The sequence below is a fragment of the Somniosus microcephalus genome, chromosome 14 (assembly GCF_052327205.1).
Source record: "Somniosus microcephalus isolate GS21.2 chromosome 14, FLI_Smic_1.0, whole genome shotgun sequence".
NCBI lineage: Eukaryota > Metazoa > Chordata > Chondrichthyes > Squaliformes > Somniosidae > Somniosus > Somniosus microcephalus.
Genome location: NC_141000.1, coordinates 8,867,483 through 8,886,334, shown reverse-complemented (window position 1 = coordinate 8,886,334; position 18,852 = coordinate 8,867,483). Strand labels below are relative to the sequence as shown.

The 18,852-nt window shown below is 44.9% G+C and overlaps 1 protein-coding gene across 1 annotated transcript in view; it reads left to right on the top strand.

Annotated features, from left to right (window-relative positions):
• The window catches only part of LOC147107309 (transcription regulator protein BACH1-like), a 93,578-nt gene extending 75,275 nt beyond the window's left edge, over positions 1 to 18,303 (top strand). Inside the window, exons 3-5 of the mRNA XM_086006204.1 lie at positions 1,410 to 2,894; positions 11,227 to 11,433; positions 12,490 to 18,303. Coding sequence (XP_085862330.1) covers positions 1,410 to 2,894; positions 11,227 to 11,433; positions 12,490 to 12,924 — 2,127 coding nt within the window. The 3' untranslated portion in view covers positions 12,925 to 18,303. The remainder of the gene's footprint in view (positions 1 to 1,409; positions 2,895 to 11,226; positions 11,434 to 12,489) is intronic.
• Positions 18,304 to 18,852: the final 549 nt, after the last annotated feature.

Sequence of the window (18,852 nt, the reverse complement as noted above, 5' to 3'; positions counted from 1 at the left end):
AGCTTCCCCAGGTTGGCACCTCATTTTTAGGTATGTCTTGTGTTGCTCCTGGCATGCTCTTCTGCACTCCTTATTGAACCAGGGTTGGTCCTTTGGCTCGATGGTAATGGCAGGGTGCCGGGCCATGAGGTTACAGATTGTGGTGGAATACAATTCTGCTGTTGCTGATGGCCCACAGCGCCTGATGGATGTCCAGTTTTGAGCTGCTTGATCTGTTCTCAATCTATTCTATTTAGCATGGTGGTAGTGCCACACAACATAATGGAGGGTATCCTCAATGTGAAGACGGGACGTAGTCTTCACAATGACTGTGTGGCTACCAATGCTGTCATGCATTCAGGTAGATTGGTGAGGATGAGGTCAAGTAGATTTTTCCCTCGTGTTGGTTCTCTCACCATCTGTCGCAGACCCAGACTGGCAGCTATGTCCTTCAGGACTCGGCCAGCTCGATGTGCTACCGAGCCACCCTTGGTGATGGACATTGAAGTCTCCCGCCCAGAGTACATTCTGTGCTCTTGCTACTCTCAGTGCTTCTTCCAAGTGGTGTTCAACATGGAGGAGTACTGATTCATCAGCTGAGGGAGGGCGGTAGGTGGTAATCAGCAGGAGGTTTCCTTGCCCATGCTTGACCTGAAGCCACGAGACTTCATGGGGTCCGGAGTCAATGTTGAGGACTCCCAGGGCCACTCCCTCACGACTGTACCACCACCCGACAGGATGTATGTCTGACAGGACATACCCAGGGATGGTGATGGAGGAGTTTGGGACATTGGCTGAAAGGTATGACTCTGTGAGTATGACTCTGTTGGTGAGGAGCTCTTGGCAGGGTCGACTGGGCTGGGTGTACCGTTGCCGTGTCTATAGCCAGTGCCGAGGTCGATGCCGCGTGGTCCATTCGGTTTTATTGTTTATCGTAGCAGTTTGTTACAACTGAGTGTCTTGCCAGGCCATTTCGGAGGGCAGTTAAGAGTCAACCACATTGCTGTGTGTCTGGAATCACATACAGGCCAGGTAAGGATGGCAGATTTCCTTCTATTCGTGAACCAGATGGGTTTTTACGGCAATCGGATAGCTTCATGGTCACCATTACTGATGCTAGCTTTTTATTGAAGATTTATTTAATTAACTGAATTTAAATTCCCCAGCTGCCGTGGTGGGACTTGAACTCACGTCTCCGGATCATTAGTCCAGGCCTATTGCTAGTCTATTACTAGTCCAGTAATATAACCGCTACGCTACCGTTCCTAATGGAAAAGAATTGTGCCAGAGATGTAGTATGTCTTGTGCAATTTATCCCAATAGAAATATAAGCCATTGATGAAGTTGTCTTGTCTTCTGCTTTATTTTAAACTGGATTTTCTGTGTGCTACGTCAAGATTTCTTAACTGGTTGTCATTTTGTTTTATCAGGTTACAGTGAAAGGTTTTGCACCGCTTCTTCAGTTTGCATACACTGCCAAACTTCTTTTGAACAAAGAAAATGTGTTGGATGTCTGTAGCAGTGTAGAATTTCTTGGAATTCATAATATCGAAAAAACTTGCTTCAGCTTTCTACAATCCAAACTTTTTGGAAAGGCGAGAGATCATACAGAATTTCCAAGAAAGGCCTGTTGTACATCTAGCTGTCAGAAAACAAATCTAAAAATTCCTGTTGGTGACAATGAAAATTCAGAGGCTGATGATGATGTGGAAGAATTTCTTGAATCTGAAAATCCCAAGAGTCCTTGTCCCAAGCTCCGTAAATGCATTGAAGTTGGGAAAGTTTGTCCGAAAGTTCAAAATGAGGCCACTGATGTCAAGTATTCCTGTTTGAAGCAGAGCGGATGGGCTAGTTCATCTTCCCTTTGTCCTAAGTACCGAAAGTTTCAATTAGCCTATGGGAAGGAACGACCGACATCATGGGGTAATAATTTGTCATTACCAAATTCTTCATTAGAGCAAATACTTTCGAAACAGCAAATTGAATCTTGTCAAAGCCTGACACACTCGCTCGAGCCAGAGGATGGACATGTGAGACTGATTGAAAAAGATAGTGATAGCACATCTATGGAGGGGGAGGGTGGAGTCTATGATGAAGAGAATATTGAAGTGAAGAAGCAAATGGATACAAGCTGTCCATTAGCGCAAGATTCTCCAGCTGAAGAAACACAAGGGCCATCAACACAAAATATCTCAGGTATCCAACTAAGCTGTATTGGAGAGCATTATGACTTGCCTTGTACTCAGGCGGAGCCATTTGTCCCTATAATGTTGCAGTATGAAAACCTCCAAAAGAGCAGCGCACCTGCAAATATTGAAGAAACAAAGATCGAAATTGGTCGGGGATGTGATCAGCCAAGTGCTTCCGAAAGAGGAGGGGGAGACTCTGAGAGAAAGTCTGTTATTTTTAGCTCAGGTTACACTAAAAGACAAGAGAATCCCATTGCAGTCGCCACTGGACGAAGCACCGTGGAAAGGGAGGTGGCAGAACATTTAGCGAAAGGATTCTGGAGTGAACTTTGTGGTGCACAGTCTAGCTGTGGGGCTGACTCTTTTGTTAAAGAGAAAATTTGCCCAGGACCACTCAATATAGATAGAATTTCTCAATGCCCACAGTTTTCGACAGAGCCTTGCCAAACTCTTGAAGGAAACTCTCAAAGTACTATCCTACTGCACTATACCTCTTCATCAGCGCACCTATCTGGGTCTACGTATAGCTCTTCGAAGTGCCCATTTGCATATAATACTGGAACTTCAGTGTGTTCCAGCAGCTCAGGTTTAGAGGAGCTTGAAAGTGACCCGGGACAGCAGCAAGACAAATATGATGACACCTGTACTACAAACTCGGGAGATGAATTTGGGTCAGAATCAGAGGACGACAGTGAGTCATGTTCTGCCAGAGAACAAGAATGTGAGGTAAGAAAATTTGAATGCAGTTATTCACACTTGACAGTAAACCCAAGATGATGTGTTATTTCACTGGAAAAGATAGAAGAAAGGTTCTTAAATTTGGGGCTGTCACGTTGAAATAATAAAACATGAGAACCTTACTACAGTAGAGGTACTATGGAATGTAAGATGCTTTTAAAAACACATCTCACTAGATTAACGCATTGTCCTTTTAGCTCTGAAGCTTTGGTTAAAGTTCAGCCCAGAATGGTGGGATGGAAGTCTCTCCTCTCTCTGGATTGCAAGGGTGCGTGGTTGAAGGACTTCGGCTCACAGCACAAAAAACATGGTTAAGATAATCAAATCAATGGAGAAACAAATCTCAGATCGTCACGGTTTTATTTTCTGCCTAATGGCCTCTCAGTAGAAAGTTTTCATAATTTTGTAGAAGTCACTCTGGTTGAGTGGCCTGTTCTTTGTTAAATGCTCAACAATCCTGTTACCCTTTACTATCCAACCCCTCTCTATCTCGCCCTCTTTCCCGCTCGCTCTCCTCCCCCTTTCTCGCTCGCCTCCCCTTCTCTCGCTCTCCTCCCCCTTTCTCGCTCGCCTCCCCTTCTCTCGCTCGCCTCCCCTTCTCTCTCTCGCTCGCCTCCCCTTCTCTCTCTCGCTCGCCTCCCCTTCTCTCTCTCGCTCGCCTCCCCTTCTCTCTCTCGCTCGCCTCCCCTTCTCTCTCTCGCTCGCCTCCCCTTCTCTCTCTCGCTCGCCTCCCCTTCTCTCTCTCGCTCGCCTCCCCTTCTCTCTCTTGCTCGCCTCCCCTTCTCTCTCTCGCTCGCCTCCCCTTCTCTCTCTCGCTCGCCTCCCCTTCTCTCTCTCGCTCGCCTCCCCTTCTCTCTCTCGCTCGCCTCCCCTTCTCTCTCTCGCTCGCCTCCCCTTCTCTCTCTCGCTCGCCTCCCCTTCTCTCTCTCGCTCGCCTCCCCTTCTCTCTCTCGCTCGCCTCCCCTTCTCTCTCTCGCTCGCCTCCCCTTCTCTCTCTCGCTCGCCTCCCCTTCTCTCTCTCGCTCGCCTCCCCTTCTCTCTCTCGCTCGCCTCCCCTTCTCTCTCTCGCTCGCCTCCCCTTCTCTCTCTCGCTCGCCTCCCCTTCTCTCTCTCGCTCGCCTCCCCTTCTCTCTCTCGCTCGCCTCCCCTTCTCTCTCTCGCTCGCCTCCCCTTCTCTCTCTCGCTCGCCTCCCCTTCTCTCTCTCGCTCGCCTCCCCTTCTCTCTCTCGCTCGCCTCCCCTTCTCTCTCTCGCTCGCCTCCCCTTCTCTCTCTCGCTCGCCTCCCCTTCTCTCTCTCGCTCGCCTCCCCTTCTCTCTCTCGCTCGCCTCCCCTTCTCTCTCTCGCTCGCCTCCCCTTCTCTCTCTCGCTCGCCTCCCCTTCTCTCTCTCGCTCGCCTCCCCTTCTCTCTCTCGCTCGCCTCCCCTTCTCTCTCTCGCTCGCCTCCCCTTCTCTCTCTCGCTCGCCTCCCCTTCTCTCTCTCGCTCGCCTCCCCTTCTCTCTCTCGCTCGCCTCCCCTTCTCTCTCTCGCTCGCCTCCCCTTCTCTCTCTCGCTCGCCTCCCCTTCTCTCTCTCGCTCGCCTCCCCTTCTCTCTCTCGCTCGCCTCCCCTTCTCTCTCTCGCTCGCCTCCCCTTCTCTCTCTCGCTCGCCTCCCCTTCTCTCTCTCGCTCGCCTCCCCTTCTCTCTCTCGCTCGCCTCCCCTTCTCTCTCTCGCTCGCCTCCCCTTCTCTCTCTCGCTCGCCTCCCCTTCTCTCTCTCGCTCGCCTCCCCTTCTCTCTCTCGCTCGCCTCCCCTTCTCTCTCTCGCTCGCCTCCCCTTCTCTCTCTCGCTCGCCTCCCCTTCTCTCTCTCGCTCGCCTCCCCTTCTCTCTCTCGCTCGCCTCCCCTTCTCTCTCTCGCTCGCCTCCCCTTCTCTCTCTCGCTCGCCTCCCCTTCTCTCTCTTTTATAACCTCTCTTCCCAGCTGCAGTATTGTGGCCAGTACTGGGCACCGCACTTTAGGAAGGATGTCAAGGCCTTGGAGAGGGTGCAGAGGAGATCTACTAGAATGGTACCGGGGATGTGAGACTTTAGTTATGTGGAGCTGCTAGAGAAACTAGTGGTGTTCTCCTTGGAGCAGAGAAGATTAAGGGGAGATTTGATAGAGATATTAAAAATCATGAAGGGTTTTATTAGCTAAATAAGGGCAAACTGTTTCCTGTGACACACGAGTCGATAACCAGAGAACACAAATTCAATGTAATTGGCAAAAGAACCAGAGGTAGCATGAAGAAAAAAATGACCCGGCGAGCTGTTATACAGGAAACGTTGTGCTATCCGGCACCGACGGGACCGAGCTGCTGCCGTTCCCTCAAAACTGCCGGACACTCCAGAGTTAATGTTGAAAGATACGGAGATTCTCATCTCCGTATCTGACAACAAACACTGTTGCTTAGCAACAGCTTGTAAACAGTCGGCTGCAGCTGCAAGCGTCTGTAGCTGAAGCTGTTGCTATAGCTACAGACCTTGCAGTGCCTGACTGGGGAAAAAAAAAGCAAAGAACCGAAAAGAATAAAAAACGGCTCCTGATTTTTGCCGGTGGCTCCAGCTTGCTGGATGGTTCGCCTCCGGATAACTCAAAGTTTCCTGTAATCTGTAATGCACTGTCTGAAAGGATGATAGAAGTGGATTCACTGGCAACTTTCAAAAGGGAAGTGGATAAATACTTAGAGGGCAAAAATTTGCAGGGCTTTAGGGAAAGGACAGGGGAGTGGGATTAATTGAATAGCTCGTTTCACAGGTACGATGGGCCGAATGGCCTCCTTCTGTGCTGTATCATTCCATAATTCTATAAGAGGCAGTAAAGCCCTAGTTGTCATTGGATTATTAGACACAGTGACCTAGGAATGTGACATGAGTCTCTTGTCTGTCTGGTGTGGTGTTTTTTTTTTCCAGTCTATATTGAACAAGATTTTTGTTTCAAGCACCATCTCCTAATTAAGGTTCCGATGGAGGAGACAGCAGTGTTGGAGAGTTGATAGGATTGGTGTCCTCAGGGAGATCAGTAAGTATGAACAGCTTACTGATGATAAATGGCTAGTGTTTGACCAGTTTCAGGTACTTGATAACATGAAAGTGTAACCAAGGCGGATATGGGCAAAATGAGTAAGAAGACAGTGCACCTAAAGGGAATGAGGGAGAAAGCTATAGTGTGAGAAGGGAAGGAAGAGTAGCAGCAGATTCAGTGGTGTAGTAAACAGTTTTTCAGCTGTATAGGGAAGGATAACAGTGGCGATTATCTGTCGGGGGCAAAGGTTAGCAGAGAGTGGATAAGTTACTGCAAGAAATGGGAAGTAAACTTGAGGTTGTATATTTGGGAGCTAATGACATAAGAGAACGCCAAATGCTTAAACTTGGATCTAGGTGTCTTGCTTGAAGACTGAAGGTAAAGTGATCTAAAGCTTTGTTCATTCAGTTATATTACCAATCTTTGATAAAGGATTACCAATCTTTAATAAAGATAATAGTTCCTCAGTTGAATTTTGGGAGAAAATGAGTGGCTGGCTATTTAGTGCATATTGGTAGGCTTTGTATAACGGTGACTGTTTTTGGAGTGAGCCAGGAGCCATGGCTTCATCTCAGTAAAACAACAGCAGGTAGACTGGCCACCATTATAGAAAATTTGTCCAGTTGTTTTATACTTGACACATGGAAAGAGCAATAATATGAAGGGGGGAATTGCCTGGAACCCAAAGGAAAGTTCTTGTAAGTAAATGGGGACATGTACTAATGCTGGGATTATGTCAAACGGTTTTGCAAGATTAGAAACAATTGTATTGAAGGACAAGTACTAGGTAATATGAACAATGGTTTGGTTAAACCAGGATGTTACCAAGGTATATAGCCTCCAGAAAGGGACATGACAAAGATGGCAGAATGGCATTGTGGTTCACAGATGACATTGAGTCCATAGAAGGGAATAATATGTAATTTGGCTGATGCAGCAGAGACGGTATGGATTGAGTTCAAGGAAAGAAGGTAATCTTCCAAAAGAAACAGCTTGCATTTATATTATGCATCATTATTATGCCTCAGGGCATCTGTGATTCATATCCAATTACAGGAAACTCTCTTAACCGGCACCTCAATATCCGGAAATCTCTCTTAACCGGCAAAATTCAGGAGTAGGTTCAGGTAAGTTTTACTTCATATTAGTGGCCATGTAACTGGGGTTCCTGCACCTGTGGCCGTGTAACCGGGGTTCCTGCACCTGTGGCCGTGCAACAGGGGTTCCTGGATCTGTGGCCGTGTAACCGGGGTTCCTGGATCTGTGGCCGTGTAACCGGGACTCCTGCACAAGTGCCGTGTAATCGGAGCTCCTGTGGCTGTGTACGGGGGCTCTCATACCTTGGTAAGTATACCTCTCTGTAATCCGGACTTTTTGATCAACCGGCACCACGCCGGTCCCGTCGGTGCCGGATAAAAGAGTTTCCTGTAATTGCTTTTTGAAGTATAGGCACTGTTATTATGTAGGCAAACATAGGGGCAGTCAATTTTGTACACAGCAAGGCCCCACAGGCAGCAAATGAGATGACTAACCAGTTAATTTATTTTTGGTGGCATGGGTTGAAGGATAGATGTTGACTAGGGGATATAGGGAGAACTCGCTGCACTTGCTCCAGTAGCGCCATGGAATTTTTAACACCTACCTACAGAGGCAGGTGAAGCCTTGGTTTAATGTGTCATCTCAAAGATAGCGCGATGCAATGCTCCCCTCAGTACTGTGTTGAAGTGTTAGCCTCAGATTCTAGAATGGGTGTCAATCCGTGAGCATGTCTCAAATGAAAATGCTATGAACTGAATTGAGCTGGATATTCTGGACAGGGCGGAGGGAGAGCAGTCAGGGAAATAGTTTTTCAGATTAGGGAGGCCTGTAAAATGACCAGAATATTAATCTTAGGAGGAAAAACAATGGTGTCCAAGTTTCTTGAGACGGTGCGCCAGTTTGCCAAATACTGTTGAACAAGGTCATTCGCTTTCGTAACCCAGAAAAGTTTAATAGGCATACAACCATTTTAATCAAATGTTGGGCCACTCTGATACAGTTCCGATTCTTGTGATAACAATCAATCCATCCTTTGTTTGATGTGCTGATGTGAGTCTCCCTTGGGATGGTTAAAAGCCAAGGCCTTTTAGACTATTAAAGGTAGCAGCATAACAAAAATATCTGACTTTTAAAACCTCGTTTTTAAAGTTTCACCTGCTAATTCAGTGTTTCATATGTCGAAACTTAGTCATATGTAGTCCTTTTCTGTTTACCTTCAGCTTTCATATACTTTCCATCCAATATTCTGTCTCTTCCTTGTGTATATGATATAAAAAATAAAATGTTTTTCCTATAGTACATACTTCATGAAGTATAACACTTATTTCCTGTCACACCTGACTATCACACTTAAAAGCCTATATTATACTTAACTTTCAATTCCCTGAACTCCTGACTTGCATTTCCGAAGTAAATGGTGCTCTTCTCCAAAGCACCAACATCTGAGACCTGTGAAAATCAGGCCTATCACCTAACACTCCCTGCTCTCTCCACCAATCAGTACTTCTTTCACCCTCCTTACTCACCACTGCCTCCTGCCCCACCCCAGCTTCAATGCCTGTCGCCATTCCCTCCCTTGCCACTCATTCCTGGCATCCCAAACACCAGTACTGCTTTCCCTGTCCGCCAATCCCACTTTGCCAGTCAGCCCCTCTAATCACCCAACATGTACAGAGGCATCAATCCTGACCGTAACCGGGGAACCAGCTTTTAGGTTCTTTAAGGCACTTTTACTGAGAATTATAAACAAAATCTTTGTTCCATGATCCTTGAAGGGGACTGAAATTAGTGAAACTTTAATTGACATTTAATGTAAGTATGTTCAACAAGAGGAATAAGTGCTTTAAAGAACTTGGTCAGTTCCCAGGTCACAGCTGGGGATGCAGAAATAGGACCTTTTTCAGAGATGGAGCTGATTGCCACCAATAGAGCCTGGATTCAAGTGTTTTTTTGTTGTTTAAAGTGCATAATGTGCTTATACTGTACTTGGCAATATATTTTATGTTAGCAAGTACAGTAGAAGCCCACTGTGTGCTTTCAACAAGTAGTTGAACAAGTGGATTTCCAGCTTGACAGGGGATATGGAGATAGTGCAGGAAAGTGGAGATGAGGTCGAAGATCAGCCATGATCTTATTGAATGGCGGAGCAGGCTCGAGGGGCCAAATGGCCGACGACTCCTATTTCTTACGTTCTTCTGTAATTGAAGCCATGGACCCAGGTCTGTTTCTCCTGCCGCTGCGGCAATTACTTTAAATTATTTCAAATTGAGTCAGTTGATCTGCCCTTGGTACACAAGACCTGTGACCAGCAGTCAGTTGAAGCCAATTAAAATGCAAGACCAAGAGTTAACCAAGGGTTAGGTTGATTGGCTATGATAAAAATTGACCCTTAGTGTTAGGGGGATTAAATACGTGGGGTTACGGGGATCGGGTGGGATATGTGTCGGTGCAGGCTCGATGGGCCGAAATGGCCTCTATCTGTACTGTGAGGTTTCTGTGATTCTGTGAAGAGCATTAAATCAGTCAGTTATAGAATGGCTCATTTCCTGGCAATCCCACTCCTCTCTGTGATGCTGGAGAATGCCCTGCACTATTCACGAATCGATGACGCCGGTAAATTGGAGATTTTACCTTTGGGCTTATGCTAATGTGTAGGCTAGGGTGTACCTGTAGGATTTAGTAAACATTATCAAGATTCTATAACCATTTTTAGATAACTATAATACAGGAAACTCTTTGGTATCCGGCACCGAGGGGACCGGCGTGTTGCCGGTTGATTAAAAATTCTGGATGACGGAGAGGGTTATCTACCGAGGCTATTTTTAACAAACAAAAATAAAATAATCAAGAAATGTGCAGTATACAGTAATTGGGTACTCACCTACAGAATGCTGTGTTAAATGGATGGTGGAAGATGCTTGATTAAGTACAGTACTGCCAGTTGAGGGTAATCCATAACTCTTTAATTACTTAACAGTAAAACAAAACTTATACAGTAAGCGACTGTATACAGCGCGGGAGAGTCGGACTCCTGTTATTGAGGTGTTCAGACTTCCGACAACGCCAAGAAGCCGAGTAGTGGCAGTTTGGAGAACTGCCACCGCGGGAGACTCAGACTCGGCAACATTGCCAGTTATTGAGGTGTTATTTTCGGAGTATGAATTTTGCCAGTTAATAGAGAATTCCGGATATTTAGGTGCCGTTTAAACGAGAGTTTCCTGTATGTGAAATTGTATGTTAAAAGCCTGTATAAAATAGTGAATGGTTAAGAGCAAAGCAGGATGGGATTATGACAACCTGACTAAAAACCATTGTTTAAAATTACTGAAGTAACTGAATGTTGTGCTAAGTTTATGGAGACGAGGAATTCAGCAATATTATGCTTAAAGAGATAAAAACTCATTGTTTGCGCGGAAACTTAAGCATAACTTCACCTCCGCAAAACCGGTGCAGTGTCCAGCGTATTCTGGGCCCATTTTGCCAATTGGGTCCCTAGTGGAAACTCCACTTCGATATCTTCCTCCTCCCTCCTCCGCGCCCCCCCCCCCTTTCCCTGCCTCACTACTTGCTTCAAACCTGTTACATCTGTAATATTTTGCAGTTCTGATGAAAGCTCACCGACCTGAAGCGTTAACTCTGTTTCTCTCTCCACAGATGCTGTCTGACCTGTTGAGTGTTTCTAGCATTTTCTGTTTATATTTCAGATTTCTAACAATCGCAGTATTTTGTCTTTTTAGTTGAAGTTAGTTTGCATTGGAAAAATATAAGAAATTGTGAAAGGTCTATTATAACGCCTTTAGCATATTTAAATTGGGGCATAACTTTGAGGATTGTGATAAATTATTCCCATCACTTTCAGGGGTACACCTACATATAATGCCGGATCAAATGTCCCAAATTCTATATGCAGACTTGAGTTATGTGGATTTTTTAATTCATTGGTGTTGTATAATCCGAAAAGGATCTATCCCTTATAGATTTCAAATGTTACTTATGTAACTGTAGGAATTGCTGACTGGTTTGCACAAATTTGGTTTTTAGTAAATCTTTGTCCGCTCATGAAAATCCTGAATGTCTGATCTCAGCAAGTTAGTTCAGTTGAACAGAAATACTGGAAAATACCTTCAGCTTATTAAATGAATAAAAGGATCATGGATTTTTCCTTTAATGCACCTAGAATTTATCGTGTAATTTTTCTGACACTTGTGAATCTAATTTGTGCACTTGGGTCCCTTCTAGGTAAAACTACCATTTCCTGTTGAAAAAATTACACTGTTGTCTAGAAATGACTTTCAAACGATGCTGAAACTGCATAAACTGAACCCAGAACAGTTGGATTATATCCACGATATTCGGCGTCGCAGCAAAAACAGAATCGCAGCTCAACGCTGTCGAAAGCGAAAACTTGACTGCATTCAGAACCTGGAATGTGAAATACATAAGTTGGTAGGTTGGAAACAAATGGCGGTCTGTAGGTGTCGTTCTTTGTAAATGGATAGATAACGTTATCCCCTGCTTTTGCTAACATCTTGGTGTGTGTGTGCGTGTGCGCGAGAGAGTGTGCGCGTGTGCGCGAGAGTGTGCGCGTGCGCGAGAGTGTGCGCTGCGCGCGAGAGAGTGTGCGCGAGAGAGTGTGCGCGAGAGAGAGTGTGTGCGTGTGCGCGAGAGTGTGCGTGTGCGCGAGAGTGTGAGCGCGAGAGTGTGTGCGTGTGCGCGAGAGAGTGTGTGCGTGTGCGCGAGAGAGTGTGCGTGTGCGCGAGAGAGTGTGCGTGTGCGCGAGAGAGTGTGTGCGCGAGAGTGTGCGTGTGCGCGAGAGAGTGTGTGCGTGTGCGCGAGAGTGTGCGTGTGCGCGAGAGAGTGTGTGCGCGAGAGTGCGTGTGCGCGCGAGAGTGTGCGTGTGCGCGCGAGAGTGCGCGTGTGCGCGAGAGTGTGTGCGCGAGAGTGTGCGCGTGTGCGCGAGAGAGTGTGTGCGCGAGAGTGTGCGTAGTGTGCGTGTGCGCGAGTGTGCGTGTGCGCGAGAGTGTGTGCGTGTGCGAGAGAGAGTGCGCGTGTGCGAGAGTGCGCGTGCGCGAGAGAGAGTGCGCGTGTGCGAGAGTGCGCGTGCGCGAGAGTGAGAGTGTGCGCGTGCGCGAGAGTGTGCGTGTGCGCGAGAGTGTGTGCGCGTGTGCGCGAGAGTGTGTGTGCGCGAGAGTGTGTGCGCGAGAGTGTGCGCGTGTGCGCGAGAGAGTGTGTGCGCGAGAGTGTGCGTGTGCGCGAGAGTGTGCGTGTGCGAGAGAGAGTGCGCGTGTGCGAGAGAGTGCGCGTGTGCGAGAGAGTGCGCGTGTGCGAGAGTGCGTGTGCGCGAGAGTGTGCGCGTGCGCGAGAGAGAGTGCGCGCGTGCGCGAGAGTGTGTGCGCGAGAGAGGGTGCGAGCGCGCGAGTTTGTGTGCGCGAGAGTGATATATATAATATTTATATTAAAAATATATTTTTTAAACTGTTTTTTCCCTCCCCCCAAATCTAGTTGTGTGAGAAGGAGAAGTTGCTCCAAGAGAAGGGCCAGTTGAAAGTGTGCATGGGTGAAACTTGGGATAATTTATCTGGCCTTTGTAAGCAGGTGTGTAAAGAAGCCGCCCTGACTGCTGAACAAATTCAGACACTAGCAAAGTACTCCTCCCCAGAGTGCCCCCTCTCAATACTGAACACCCAAAGAAGCATTGGCTCCATCATCTGCACAAAGCGGATTTCTTCATATCCAGGATACTCCACTGAGGCACAGAGTATGGAATGTAGTAGTGAGCAAGGCTCCAGTCTACAGCTTCAAGAGAAAACAATGGATGCAGCCAACAATCCGCACGGAGGTATTCCAGCAGATCAGTCCAGGACGGAACAATGCTGCCAGGCTGTAATGACTGATTTTTGCCAAGAGATGCTGGACAAGTGTACCACAGATGAGTAATCCTGCTCTATTTCACAGTTTTAATAGGAACCAGTACTCTCTTACTCCCCCCCCCCCCCCCCCCCCCCCGACCCTGCATTCATCATTTTTGTCCGTCAACTGAATTTGGAGCTTGAAGTTGAGTTGCAGGAATTAACTGAGAAGCGCAGTGAATCGAGAAGAGCAATGCAGATTATCTACAGTCTTTTTATGCATGCAATTTATATTGTCTTGAAACTAAGGTGTGCTTTGCAAACAAAATGTTCCTTTTTGAATTTATAGATTTTACTACATGTGAAATTTATGCAAGGTTCAAAAATACTTGTTGGCAGCTTAAATCCGTGTAATGTAAGAAGTGGTGGGTATGGCATGAATATATATATTTTTTAAATCCTCAGCTTGATTGAAACTGTGAGGGTGGGGAAAGAGGGGAAGGAGGCAAAGATATGCATTGGAGCAGTTCATAAACTCCAGCTTATCATCTCAATAACTTTTTAAACATTTCACTAAATTTTAAGCATCCCTTCTTCATCAGACACTGGCTCGCCTACATCTCCTGCTTACACATGTATGTGAAGCGATGCAACTTCAAACTGAAAACTTTAAAACCTATATTTTGGATTTTCATTTAAAAAAAAAAAACACACACTTTCCTCTATTGTTGAGGTGCTGTAGAAACCATGAACAGTGGAGTTATGCATCGGTGAAGATTTATAACCAAACACTAATTTGTCTCTTAAGCATAATGAGAACATTTTAATCAGATTTTCATCAAGGACAGTCTTTTACCAGACCATTTATTCCATTTGATAATAGTGAGCTGGTAATTGTACTGTATGTGGATAGGCATGATAGGCCGAACGGCCTCCTTCTGTGCTCTTGATTCTACTTTTTTTAAAGCATTCATTTATGTGGACCTGTACTTCTAAGTTCACTTAATTAATCAGAGCATGAAGGTGAGGCCTTGTGCCATCTATTGTCAGCCTAGTTATGATGACTGATCACTTTCTAATGCAATTGGTATGTGACTTCCTATTATCAAACACCTGGATTTGTTTCAAACTTTAGCAAGGTGGGAACTTTGTGTACATGACTATTAACTTAATGCCTAAATACAATGTTGTGTTTGACCCTCCTTCCTGTTTAATTGCGGTAGTTGGGCACCTTAGTTTGTTGCAGGATGTTTTCTTTTTCCTCCTGGTCTTTGGTCTTTGAGGATCATGCCTGCCGAGTCGGTGATTTTTCTTCTTCCAGTTTTGGCACAGAGGGCAGAAAGAGAGAAAGAAGTACCTGGCAGCTCCGAATGTGTTTGTGTTTGTGGGTGGATTCCTGCTGCATCAACGGCCTTGGGGGAGGGTTCAGGATATGGTTGAGGGGGAGCTTCCTTCTTCCTGGGCTGCTTCTCCCCCCCCATTCATCTCTTTACCACCACCCCTACCCCACCCCATTAAGAGGTCTACAGTCATGGGTTGTGAAACCTCACCAAGCTGCTGCTGTTCCAATAGACAGCTGTCCTGGAAGTTGAAAAGAGCGGTGAGCTTTAGTGTGCTAAATGCCCTTCTCTTTTCCCCCCCCATGTTAAACTTGACTTGTGCCAATGAATGCTTATTATAGAATAGAGTCTTCCTTTTCACACCAGCATTGGTTTCCTCCCCACCCTGTGTTTTTTGTGGGGGAATGGAATCCTTAGGATACTTGCATTTCTCTTTGTATGCACTACTTCTTACTTGACTTTTTTGAAAGATTTAACAACATTTTGACAAGACATTTCATTTGAGGAGAGTTTTGTGGGTATTGTAAATATAGCACAGCTGTAATACTCCCTCATAATATAGAACCCTATTAACATCTGTTTATAAAAGATGTTCAACCACGATAATATTCACAGCAGTAGTACAGTATATGAAAAGTTATTAAACAGCTTAAGTTTCTCATTGAAGTAGTACAGCTTTATTAAACGTTACTTGAAAATGAATTATTAAATGTAAAAGCTGGGTTTAATTTTGCTGCTCTAACATCTTATGGTGAAAATAATGACTTTCTATTGTATCCATGTCTTACTGTATATTACAGTTAAGTGTTGAGCATAACATTAAAATTGGTATTCTGTAGAAAGCAAGCATTTGGGAAGTTTTCCCTGTACATTGATCGCGATCGAAGGAAGTAGAAGCCACTTATCCCAGCCAACAAACTTGACTACCTCAATGCTAAAGGAACACATCAGGGGAGGCAATAGTTTATTTAATTTACCCAAGTGTCTGCTACAACTTTTTCTGGAGACAAGGAAGATTAAACTTGCCTACCTGCTTATGATACATACAGGAAACTTTGGTTTAACCGGAGGTTAACTGTCCGGAATGCTCGAGCCACCGGCAAAATTCAGGAGTCGGTTCAGTAAGTTTTTTTTTCTTTTCGTTGCTTTTTTTTTCACCAGTCAGGCTCTGCAAGGTCTAGCTAAAGCTGTTGCTTAGCTACAGAGATGCTCGCAAGCTACGGCCGACTGTTTAGAAGCAACAGGGTTTGTTGCTAGATACGGAGCTCAAAAGCTTCCGTATGTTTTAACATTAGCGCTGGTTTGTCCGGCAGTTTTGATGGGACGGCAACAGCTCGGTCCCGTCGGTGCCGGATATCACAAAGTTTCCTGTATTTGATGATCACAAATCACCGCCCTGTGTATTGGGAAAAAAATGAGAGGGCCGCTTAGTGGGAGAGTGGTATTACGCTCGTTAACGGTGGGCCACCCAGCTCAGCGCTGTTGTCAGGGCAGCGCTGTTGGACTGTCCTACGTATTATCAGAGTTCTTGTTGTCTTTCATCACTTTGGAGTACCATAGAGCCAGGTTAATGTCATCCTATTATGAACAGTGTTTGATTACAAAGTTAAATGTCTAATGCAAGGTTTTTATTTGAGATTTAATTTCTTTCATAAAGAATTGGCAGATACTCAAAGCTCTCGAATATAAGCTGAGATTATTCTCTGGCGTATTCCTCTAAAGCTACACTAAAAGAGGGATTTGGTTAGGTTAAAAACAGGAAGTTACATCTAAAATTCTAGTTTTGCGGGGGTGGGGGGGGGGTGGGTGGGTGGCGGAGTTCACCTGTTAAGGATATTGGCCCAGAAATTCGGGTCGGGGGCTTCCCGCGGGTGCAAGCCTCCGACCTGCACTTAGCTTGCGCGCCGGCCGTTGAGCTGTGGGCCCGCGTGGGATTCCGATCCTGGGCCTCCTCCAACTGCCGGCGCGCAGTGCTTGCGTATCCCAGGGGCGCAGTTAGTTCGAAGCGTCCCCTGGGATCACGTGGGCCATGGAGAGCCAATGGTAGCAGGGAATGCTTCATTCATAAGTTTGACAGGAAGACCTGTCAAACCTATAACTACTATAAGCCCTAAAACATCACTAAAACTTCAAATAAATTTTTAAAAATCATGTTTTTAAAATAACTAAATTACATGAAATAACTATTTTAAACAATTTAAATTTTTGAAAATATTAATTACATTTTCTAACTGGGCTAAAAATAAACTTACCTTTCTTTAAAGTATTTAAAAATAATAAACCTGTGGGGGAAAAAAGTTTTAATTTTAATTAATTCACCACTTACCTTGTTAAAAGCAGGCCTTGCGCCTGCTTTTTAAAAGTGTAACTGCTGGAGACTTACCCTCCCGGAGAAACCTGGAAAAAAAACGTAAGTTCGATGCGCGCGCACGCGCCGCCTCTCCGGCGCACGCGTTCCACCTCTGAACCCCTTCTTTCAGGGGCAGTGCCGGTTTCCCGCGCATGCGCAGTACATGCACGAAACCGGCACTTCCATTGGGCCTACGGGTGAGTACCCCGTGCGTGCTCACCCGTGGAGACCCGAATTTCTGGGCCAATATTATATCAAAATGGAATTGGAAAGAAACAGTTTGATGTGTTTTAAGCTCTTTGTTTTTATTTCTCAGTAGTCCAGTAGAGGGCATCTGAGACTGATTATGACGAGAAGTTACATACTGTACCCTTTAAAACTGGGTGTGAATTAATGGAAAAATAAATAAGTAAATATTAAACTTTGGCCAAAAGAGTCTAGCTTCCTCCCCTGTCTGTAAGTCCTTTAATTTATCTTGGAACCTCCTCCCCTTCTTGCAAAAACAAGTACACTGTATGAGTGACTAATGCTAATTGCATTGGAATTCAAGAACTCCTAAATTAATACTGATGTTGTATCGCCTCAGGTAAAACAATTCTCTCTTCCTTGTGAAATTTTAAAATGCTTTTTAGCCTTTTGCAAAATCTAATGGTAATGCTTTCTGTTACCTGTTTTACAAAAATAGGGAAGCGTCCTGCTATAAATTCTGAAGGTTTATTAACATAGTAACAGCCACCAGCTGGGCAAGCTGGACATTAACAGGACTGTTTGAGACCAGCTGCATCTTGTGCATATTTTAACTGGTGTTTTACGTTCACTTCAGTGTTGCAGTTTTATCCTAGTTCACATCTGATGCTTATTTAATGGGTTTCATCCAGAGCTGCCTCAAAAAACTAAAACAAGCAATAGGCATGCTTATCTTTGGTAGGCTGTGCCTTCAAATGCAATATCTCAATTTATGTACTCTTAAGAAACAAGCACCTTGAAATAGTCTGGGAAAATGTAATTCACGGCAGGGATGTGGGCTGCATGATTGAAATCAGTGTTCAACTTCTAACCCCGCTAAATCTGCAGATGAGTCAAATTTACTGCCCTGAAGGTTTCATTGGCAGATGGTTTCTGCAGAATCTAATTGTTTCTGTAAGATATGTGAAATGCTTCCTAAGCTTCGTTTCACCTTCATTTGATTTTTGCATGAGGCACTGACCTTTTTTGAGTGCTGAATTTCCCTGCAGTTTTCACAATTCGCCTTTTCTATTATATCAAAATGTACAAACAGTTTATACATTTCTAATGTTCAGTTTTATAAAGAACAATTACTGTGGACAGATATATGGAATGCTAACATGTAAAAACTAGGCTAAAAAAAAAATGGTGCAAACATGTTACTGTGATTAATGCTCCTTTCTGAAGCAGTAATAGAAAGTTAGCACAGTGATTTGTTTAATGGCTGTATGGTCTGCATCTGTTCTATTTACTACACTTTTTTTCATATCCAACCTCCCTATTAATCTATTAAGATTAAGTTTTTGAATTAAGCTCAACTACCTGATATTTTACTATCTGCTTTCGTTAACGTTTCCAGCATTGTACAGTTGTATTGTCGCGTAACTATGTATTCACTGCCATTTTCTGTTTGGTTTTTGTATTGTACAAACTTTAAGGAAGCAACAGTAATTGTTTGGCATGTTCTAGCTTTTCTGAAGATACTAGTTTGAAACCTGAACACATTTTGCATAAAATGTAAATATTAAAATGTGTGGGACAGTTGCTCATCTCAGAAGTTTCCAATATTTGTGAATCTTTTCAAACTGTATATTTGAGTCGCATATTAATTTGTACCGAATGTTGATTAACTTTGATGGGGGAAGTACTGTTTCACTGTTTATATTCTGAACTACAGCACAAATGCATTTAGTAAGATTTAACTACGATTGAGATGGGAAAGGGGGGGAATAAATTGCATTGATCTGAAGTCCAGGGTGTGCTGTTTAATCTGTGGTGTCAGAAAAGTCTCCTTGAAATTCTGCTCTGCTTTCTTTGTTGCTGCAGTACCTGATTTTTGTCGCTGGATGGAGTTGTGCCCTCCCCTCTCCTAAAGACAGCAACTCCTGTTGGGGTTGAATCTGTGACAAGCAACAGGCTCTGGTATCTCGCTCGAGGGCCATTATATATGTGTACAGCTGAATTGTGAGTGTTGGTAGGCTCTTGGGCCATGGCAGAGAACAGTTGCATGTGAGCCTCAGCCAGCAGCTACACAAGAGTTTAACTGAGCCAGTGCACAGCGTCCTTTCAACCTCGACATGCAAGTACTGTAGCTCCTTTA